Source organism: Melanotaenia boesemani, chromosome 15 (assembly GCF_017639745.1).
Source record: "Melanotaenia boesemani isolate fMelBoe1 chromosome 15, fMelBoe1.pri, whole genome shotgun sequence".
NCBI classification, from domain to species: domain Eukaryota; kingdom Metazoa; phylum Chordata; class Actinopteri; order Atheriniformes; family Melanotaeniidae; genus Melanotaenia; species Melanotaenia boesemani.
The window spans coordinates 29095389-29104958 of NC_055696.1; the positions used below are offsets into that span (position 1 = coordinate 29095389).

The following is a 9570-nucleotide window of genomic DNA, read 5'->3' on the forward strand; positions in this document are numbered from 1 at the left end:
TGAGTAGGAATGGTGAAAACGAGGCCTCATGAAACATCGAGTCAACTTTGACACAACTGCCTGAAATTGTCTCACTGTGTTGAAACATTTGACATGGTCAAAGAGCTCCATCTGCAGGCTGTGGGTGTCTGATGCATGAGCAGGACAGCATTGACAGGGCTTCCTCACTGCTCGTCTGTCATCCTTGTCTCATTTTTGACAAAGTGTTCAATAAAGGATATGTTTTCTACCATGAGTGAATATCTTCTTCTGTCGTTCATATAAATAATAAAAGGGGGCTGTTAGGTAACATTGGCTTAGGTAACAAACTTATGATGTAATTTAAAGTATACCAACCTGTAATGACAGTAGGAGGCTACTTGCGGCTACATCTGTGTTTGTAAACAGGAACGTATGAGGGAAGGGGTGCTTGTCCAAAGGGGATTGTGATCGTGTTACTGATTTTATACAGTTGTATAAATTAAATATAAAGTATGAGTTATGACAAAAATGCTTGTACAACTTGTACAATGCTTGTCAGATTGTTAATTTGAAAAAGTATTTTCTCAATAATGTTAGCTTTCAGTCTGCTCCTCTTCTGGTACACTACTCCAGCTTTGGAGAAATTGTACCTTAAAGAAACAAGAGTTAAATTGCAATTAACTAACTACAAAAAATCCTTAAAAATTTATGCTGATGACGATTAGAAGCTGAGGAGACGAAGGTCCCACAGGTTTTCGTGCTCCTCCAGAGCAGCAGACTGAGACGTTTCCTCTGATGCTTCCAGATGAAGTTTATATGTTTAACTTTAAAGTCTGCTTTTTGCAAGGTTATTTAAAAAGCGCCGACATTTGTTACCCAAGAGCTAAAATCATTCTAATGTGAGGCTTTTCTTCAATCCAAAGTGATGAATGGTTGTTAGCAAAATCTCCTCTTAAAAGCCTTTAGTTCACAATGCGATTTAATCCATTTTAAAGCTTTGACTGATTAACAACATCAGTCACTTCAAAAGGAGCAGCTCGACACGCATACATCATATTGAGACCTCGGTTGGTGTGGTCATGTGACTTTTTTCATGCTTAATCAGCGTATCGGAACAAAGCTCACGACACTTCTGTGTCACATGCTCGACACGTGGTCGAGCAGACCGACTCCAGCGTAACATCACTAACTGCGAGCTGATGGGCAGCGTAACACAGTGTCAGGACATTTCTACATTTAGATCACATTTAGATTTAACAGCACAGAAATACTCTCCTGACATCAGATCTGATAGCGCGGGTAGACTGCCGGTTAAAAATGCTTTAAGTCATATTCAACGTCAGCCTGGTTTTGCTGACTTCAGCAGAGGAAAGTTGAGGTCAAACTGAATCTAAAACTCTTTAGTTCTCTGTTAGAATTGAATGAAATGTCAGCACAGACTTTGTTGTTGATAAGATGCTGTTATTATTGATCTTTTGTTGTTGTTTTGTTTTTTGAGGCATTCAAGGACAAAACAAGATATTGCACAGAAAACTTTAGATCGTATATTCACAACATCTGCAGTTTGACTGATGCTTTTTGGTTTACTTTGCTTCTGATTTAATTTGAGGACAGGTTTAAACAGCTAGTTTTTAATTCCTAAAGTCATCAGAGATCAGTTTTTGTTCAAAACTGTTGGAAATGTGCTGACTTTCTGAAGTGAAGAAGAAGAAGTAAAATCATGTTTCTTTGAGCCGTGGCTGATGAAGAATTATATATTTTTTTAATAATTGAATTTTGTTATTTAACAGAGAACGTTGTTGCTGCTCTCTCCTGTGGCTCGAGGAGCAGGTATGATGCCAGATAATGTAATGAATGTGTGCCGAGGGGAAGCATCATTAGCCAGATGTATTTGCGTGTGAATCCTTGTGGAAAATGATCCCATTATGTCTCTCCTGGGGACGCTGTGGCCAAACAGGATGGCAGCCAGCAGGGTTAGAGTTTAACTAAAGCTGCAGTTAAACTGATCATGTTCTGCAACTGTTTTAAATCATCAGAGTGTAATTCTTTACATCCAGCTCTCTGTGGCATTCATACATTTCTTACATCACGCTTCATAAGGTTTCAAAATGTCCGCTCACCACCTCTATCACATATTCTTACTCAAAACTTTTTCACAGTGAAGCTGAAGAAAACAGTTTGCCTGAATGCACCTGGTGATGAGATGCTAGAATTAACACACTGAATCAACACATAAAAATATAGAAAAATAATAGAAAATGCATCACACTAAATATTTCAGAAGTTTGTATTCAACATTATCTCTCTTCACTCTGCTCTCCTCTGGAGCTTTTTGTTTACTGTTCTGTAAAAGAAGCTGAACTTTCTTCTCTCTTCATCTCACAGTGCTGCAAAAAGCCTCTTTGGTAAAAGTGCCACATTGTGCATGACACAAACTGTCTCAGACAGAGGCTGAAACCAGATACAGACACATCAGTGGAGGAGCTGAATCATGCTTGTTTATTTGCGCGTAGTAGTAGATGTAGAAATGTTCAAAGGAAATGCATGAAGAGACATTTACAAGAGATGGAGCAGTACAAGCTGCAGGCAGGGAAATACAAACATTAGCAAACATGAACATTAGGCTGACATGCGACCACTGGTGGAAATTAACCAGAAAAGATTACATTATTTATTCAAGACAGGAAAAAAACACACTTTTTCAAGTAATGACAAAATCTAATCATATCAGCTTTCTTTTTTTTTTTAAAGTTGTGAATCTGAACACACTGATGAAAATAAGACAATGATAAGTGTGTGTTGCAGAGCTGCAGCCGTTGGTCATGGGCTGAAGTTAGTAATAAATAAGTTATTCAAACAAAATGACTAAAATATTTCTGCTCCATCTGTTCATTCGTACAGTTTACTGATAGATAGATAGATAGATAGATAGATAGATAGATAGATAGATAGATAGATAGATAGATAGATAGATAGATAGATAGATAGATAGATAGATAGATAGATAGATAGATAGATAGATAGATAGATAGATAGATAGATAGATAGATAGATAGATAGATAGATATGGATTGATGAGATCTGGAAATTATTGCATTCTGGTTTCATTTACATTTTACTCAGATACCTTTTTAGAATTGAGGTTGTACGCATTTATAGATGTAAGTATAAAAGTTATGAACACACCACACTGACATTAAACGCAGTATTTCCTGTGTGGAGGCTGGGACAAAGGTCAGTCAGCAGAGGGGTGTGTTTACTGCTGTGTGAGAGGGGACAGCATAAGAGGGACCTGCTGATAAAAATGTGCTCTTTACCATCCGTCTGCTGTTTTCTGAAAGGATCCTTCTGGGGATGTTTTAGGGACCAGAAAACTATTATTTTGGGATTGGTCAGAGGAAATATTTCATCGGTGGATTAAATTCTTTACTCCCCTGGGCTCTTGCCAGTGTTCCCAGAAAATATTTGAGTTTTAATTTGAGGCTTCTTTTTGGACATCTTTACAAATGATTTAATGTTGTGATGCAGAATGACTAAATTATTCTGATCACAACAATGTCAAGCTGTTATCTGGCTTTGTGTGATTCACTTTAAAATCAAAACCTTTTCCATCATCATCTCTCGGCTGGACAAACCAGCACCCAGCCTTTAGTCAGCATGACTTCTGGCAGCATCGACTCCAACCAGCCGATGACACAAAGCGACATGAGGCCCCGGGTGATGGGTTTGATCCTGAGCATTGCCTCCTGCCTCATCATCTCCATCAACCTGCTGGTGGCAGCTGCATTGCTGAAGCTGCTGCTGAAGAAGAGCAGCCAAAGCTGGTGTTTCGTCCTCAACTTGGCTCTGGCTGACATTCTGGTGGGAGTGGGCATCACTGGCCTAGCCGTAGAGGACTTCAACAACAACAACGCTGTTCTGAACCAACACAGCCACACGGCTGCTCATCTTCTCATAAAACCGACGCCTCCTCCTATTATTCAGGGTAAAACACGCTGCTTGCTGCGCATGGCCTTTGTGACATCACCCTGCACGGCATCCATCATGTCCATGTTTCTGATCTCACTTGACCGCTATGCAGCCATCAAGATGCCGCTGCGTTACTCGCTGCTGTCGGGGAAGTGGACAGCAGCCTGGTCCCTGCTGGCTGTGTGGGTCAGCTCCATCACTATGGGGTTTTTACCAGGTGACATTTTAAAGATATTATTCTTTTTTTTTGAAAATGTGAAAACTGTGTGTGGGAACGCAAGGCAAGGCAGTTTATTTGTACAGCACATTTCATGTACAGGACAATTCAAAGTGCTTTACATAAAACAAAGGCATTACAGATATTTAGAAATAGTAAAAGGCATCAACACATAATCACAATAAAATAACAAAATACATTAAAATGATTAAAAGCAAGATAAGTTAAAAAAAAAAAGAAAAAGAAATGTTTTTAACCTGGATTTAAAAATGTCTACATTTGGTGAAAGTTTAATCTCTACTGGCAGTTTGTTCCACTTGTTTGCAGCATAACAGTTAAATGCTGCTTCTCCATGTTTAGTCTGGACTCTGGTCTGGACTAGTTGACCAGAGTCTTTGGATCTAAGAGCTCTGCTAGGTTTATATTCTCTGAACATATCACAGAAGTATTCTGGGCCTAAATCCTTCTGGGATTTGTAAACAAGCAGAAGGGTTTTAAAATCTATTCTGTGACTGACTGGAAGCCAGTGTAAAGATTTCAAAACTGGTGTGATGTGTTCAGATCTCTTAGTCCTGGTTAAAACTCTAGCAGCAGCGTTCTGGATGAGCTGCAGATGTTTAATGCTCTTTTTAGGAAGTCCTGTTAAAAGACCATTACAGTAATCCAGTCTACTGGAGATGAACGCATGGATGAGTTTCTCTTGGTCTTTCTGGGAGACTAAACTTTTAATTCTGTTGATGTTTCTGAGCTGGTAAAAAGCTTCTTAGTGAAGCTTTGATGTGGCTGCTGAAAGTCAGAAAGAGTCTATCAACACTCCCAGGTTATGAACTTGGTCGGTGATTTTAAGAACCCGAGTCTCCAGGTGTTTACCAATGCTGACCCTCTTCTCTTCATACTCAGATGTAACATCCATAAGTATGAAGGTTTATCAGACAGGATTTCACTATTTACATTCACCTCAGTAGTTGCTGGACAAAGGATTTTTATCCGTGATGTGCACACAAATGAGATCTTTAAGTCCCTTTTAAATAATTTTTGATGATGAAATATTTTTGACTGCCGAGTGTTGCACTGCATGTTATCTTTATCTGTATGTATTTGGCTTAACAATGACAAGAAGTCATTATTCATCTAATGAGGGGATATTAAAGCACATGTTCTCTACCAGAGGTTTGGGAATCTGAGGGTTATCTTAGCTGCTCCTAGGACTGTCCTTAGACTGTTCTCTTCTGGACAGAGACATCTGCTGGTGTCCCTGGGATCTGTAGTATGTGTAGTAACTTTCCCTGTTTAGAGGTCACAGCCAGAGATGGGGACTTGAGTCTGAGACTCGAACTCGAGTCACGCTTAAGTCACATTTCCAGTAACTTGTGACTTGACTTGGACACGTGATTTAAGACTCACGAACAATCTTATGTCTTCATGATCTCCTCTCTGTCCGATCTCCTGTCAGCTGTCAATTCATTTCACTCCCTGCATCTTTCTATCTTCCTCCTTCAGTTCTTGGTGTTTTTCCAGCTTCTTGTTTTGCTTCCTTTTGGCCAAAAGTTTTAAACACTCCACTCCTTCTTTTTTTTATGCAATTCAACCAGTTCAATCCAGTAAATAGCTTGAAATGATACAAAGGTAAGTGAAGAACTGCCAGATGTTTAAAAAAGTAAGATTTTACAAAACTATAAAACGATATATATTTCCAAATTATTTTAAAAGGCCTTTCCAGAGAAAAAGAAATGAGTTAACAACTTAAAACTGTTTTGCTGTAATGAAGGTTGGTCAAGCTGATCATTGGTGTTTTCAATTCCTTTAGGTGTCAGAACGTTTGATTACTTGCAACCCTTCTGTCTGCATAAAGCAATATTTAACACATTGTGGTACCACAGCTTCAGGAGCATTATTAGATTAGTGGTGCAAAAAGTCATATGTTGCTATAAAACTGGATACGTTTAAAGGTGGAGGTCTGTCCACCCAAACAGGTCTGGTAGACCCAAAAGCCTCATTTCCACCAATAGGTCAGGGTCAGGACGGGACAGTTAGGGTGTGGATATGGTTTGTAAACTCTAATCTTGCATTCCCACAGCCAACCGTAACCCTACCTGAGAGTTGACGTATCAGCCGGATAGTGATAGAGGCCTCAGCTACGTATGTCAACGCAGTGCCTTTCTTTAAGTCAAACCAATACATGACCCAGAAACAAAGGAGGTGAAGGGCAGTCATTCAGCAGTTTGTGTTCTTTCTTCTTGGTGCTGCTTCCATTTTAAACTGAGATTTAATCAACAAAAAGAAAATATGTTGCTCTAAACAAGATGCCGTTCCTGCTTAGCTTTTATGCCAGATCGTACGTGAAGTGACTTTTTTCCCAACCAATCAACGGATTGCAGTGTGTCAAACTCCATCCTTTTGGGACGGGTTGGTTAGATTAGTCTAACAGACCCAGAGAAGTGTAGGAGAAACAAGCCCCAACAGAATCAGGAGACAAGTTTCTGAGAGTCAACATCTTGGTCAGAGATGGCTCACAGCACCATGTCTGTGTCTATTGTAGGAAGAAAACCACGAGTGTGTTCCAACACAGACGGCACATTACACAGTCTGTGAACTATGTAACTAACCTGCATATGAGATTTACAAAATAGCAGATTAGGTGTGAGATGTTCTGGATAATGAAAATGTGCTCTTACAGAAAATCCCTTTAATGGTATTTTGGACTTTGTTATTCCTAAACAAATAGGAATAGAAAAACTTGGTTTCTACATAAATTAGCCTTTTCACGCAGACTTTAAATCAGATATGGGTGCACGACGGATGTGCTGAGGCTATGAGATGTGTTCTGCTCAGCTAATATGAAGCTAGATTAACATCTTCAGCTACACTGTTCTGATTTACTTCTGTTTTAGTTAATATCAGATTTGATTTGATGGTTCACAGTCATAACCACATGTTTCATACATGTCACTTTCATGCTAATGCACACATATACACCCAATATCATTTTGTATGCTTCATTTGTGTCAACAACAACTTGAAAAACATCATATTTGTGAAATTACTGAGGAGACTGGATTGAGACATATGAGCTATTTTGAATGGAAACTAACACAGTAAATGTGGGGCAACAAACATTGTTCAGAAAAACTAAAAGAATATCTTTTTCTGTTTTAGTGGCTGCTGGTAGCAGTACTGTAATAGTGCTGCACGACTGAGCTCAGAGCAAGAACATCAGCATCCTCTGTCATGTTGCATCAGACTTATATGAGAGCTCTGACTGCACATGGAAGTGATCTAAATCAGATGACAAAAATTAAACATTGTGTCGACATAAACCTCATTTGATCTTTTATTGTTTCAACATTTTGTTCTTTAAATCCTTTTAGAAGAACCTTTCACCTTTGCTATAACAGCAGGGTGACCAGAATGCAACTGTTTGTTTTGTTTTTTTAATCACTCCTAGGTTCTTTATCACTTTAAAATCACAAGATCATCCGCTTGGATATCCCCAACCCTCCTAAACTTCATACAAAGCTAAGAAGGGCTGTGATGCGTCATTGTGAGGCAGGGAATCTGTTTTTATTTCTAACAGATCAAGCTTGAAGTTTGTAAAAGCAAACTTAAAATGTTACAGCAAACAAGATCATTTTTGAGCATAAATATCAGAAGAACTAACCCGTGTCTTCTCCTCCTCAGTCGTAGTGCAGCAGCTGCAGGCGAGGAAAGCCTACGACGGTTTCTGTGCCTTCTTCTCTGTCATGCACGAGATCGGCATCGTCGTGGCGTACTGCGTGCTGTTTTTCCCTGTTCTCTCCTTGTTCATCTACATGTACCTGGACATCCTCAAGATCGCCTGCAGCCACCAGAAGCAGATCTCCCAAGTCAGGCACTCCAGGAGTGCTGACCACCATTACGGACATCACCACCCCCAGCATCAGCAGCTAAGGAGTGGGAACTGGAGTCATGTGAAGGCCCTGAGGACTGTGGCGTTACTCATTGGCTGCTTCTTAGTGCTCTGGTGCCCCTTTTTTGTGGTGTGCATTGCGCACATTCTGTGTGAAAGCTGTGGACTCAAAGAGGTTCTAGAGAACTACCTGTGGCTGCTGGGCCTCTCCAACTCACTCATCAACCCCCTGGTTTATGCCTTCTGGCAAAAAGAGGTACGACTGCAGTTAGCGGCCATGTTTTTCTGCATCACAAGCAGGTTAGCCGGACCTGGAGGTATCTCTGAAAGATGCCACCCACTGCCTCAGGTGCAGACTCAAACCTGTGTTCCTGCTGGAGATGCTCCCAGCCCGTCATTGTTAGACCCTGTCAGCAGGTATCAGGCTCACGTTCTGTCTGCCACAACCAGTTTGTGAGAGGAACAAAAATATAAAATGTAAATGAATCTCAGCAACAAAGCCTTGACTGAACCTCCAGACTGGCTCACTGAACTGGTGTTTGGAAGCAGAAATATTACCAGTAAATATGATGCTGTCTCTGCAAGTCCTGGAACCACAGTAGTGAAGTCAGAACTTTTGTTTCTGATGGGTATTTTTCTATCATAAAATAAGACACAAAGAACTCAGAGTGAAGTCAGCTTCATCGCGATGGGGAGAGACGGTGGTTCAGCACTCAGAGAGTGTCTGGTGTCAACTCCGAAGTCTCAAATCCCAGTGCAGCCTTTTTATTGAGCAGCTATCACACTTCAGTAGAGCAAGCAAAGTTCTTGCAAACTTCAAACAGGGAAACACATCAGCATACAACACTTTATGACCCTTATCACACAGAGTTGTGACCACCACATCCTGTCCTCTGCAGGGTGGGTGAGACCGCAAATCATTACCCATCCTTAAGGGAGAAACTTTAAACTGTTAACTTTAAACTGTCAACTTCTTACTCTAACAGTTTCCATTCCCTTTCACCAGTTTTTGGACTCTTTAAAGTGACACACTATAATTTAAAGATGTGCTCCATATCTCCCAGTGAAACCTGAGGACACAGAGGTCAGTAGCAGCAGTGGACAGGAAGTTCCCAGATGTAGTTTCTCGGACCTTGACATGTGCTCTGCCTGAATCCACAGAGGCTCTGACATGTCCCAGAGAAGATTCCCTGACTTTCTGTACAGAGGCCTGATAACCCACAGAGAACTGAAGAAAACACTGGTCACAGAGGGAGGAAATTCTAAAACTGGGATGGTTTAAAATAAATGTAGTGAATGAGAAGGTATGTCCTGTCATGTTGCACACTGTGACAGAAGTGCCATCTTGTAAGGAAAAGTCCTCAGATGATCCAAATTTACAACCATGACTGCTTGATTACATTTAGTTTTGTTTGGCTAATTGAATCTCGAAAAGAAGACTTGGAAACAGAAAATAGAGAGAGAGGATGGACTGGACTGCACCACTGAATTCAAGATCTGCTAATTAAAAAGCAGGTATTGTGTCCATGTTTAAGAG

The 9570-nt window shown here is 40.4% G+C and overlaps 1 protein-coding gene across 1 annotated transcript; it reads left to right on the forward strand.

The window, feature by feature from the left end:
- The first annotated feature begins 3257 nt into the window (after positions 1-3257).
- On the forward strand, positions 3258-8650 carry LOC121654995 (glucose-dependent insulinotropic receptor). The gene is made up of 2 exons (XM_042009412.1): positions 3258-4147; positions 7826-8650. Exons 1-2 carry the CDS (start codon positions 3619-3621, stop codon positions 8488-8490), a joined length of 1194 nt encoding a protein of 397 aa, XP_041865346.1. The 5' UTR covers positions 3258-3618; the 3' UTR covers positions 8491-8650.
- Positions 8651-9570: the final 920 nt, after the last annotated feature.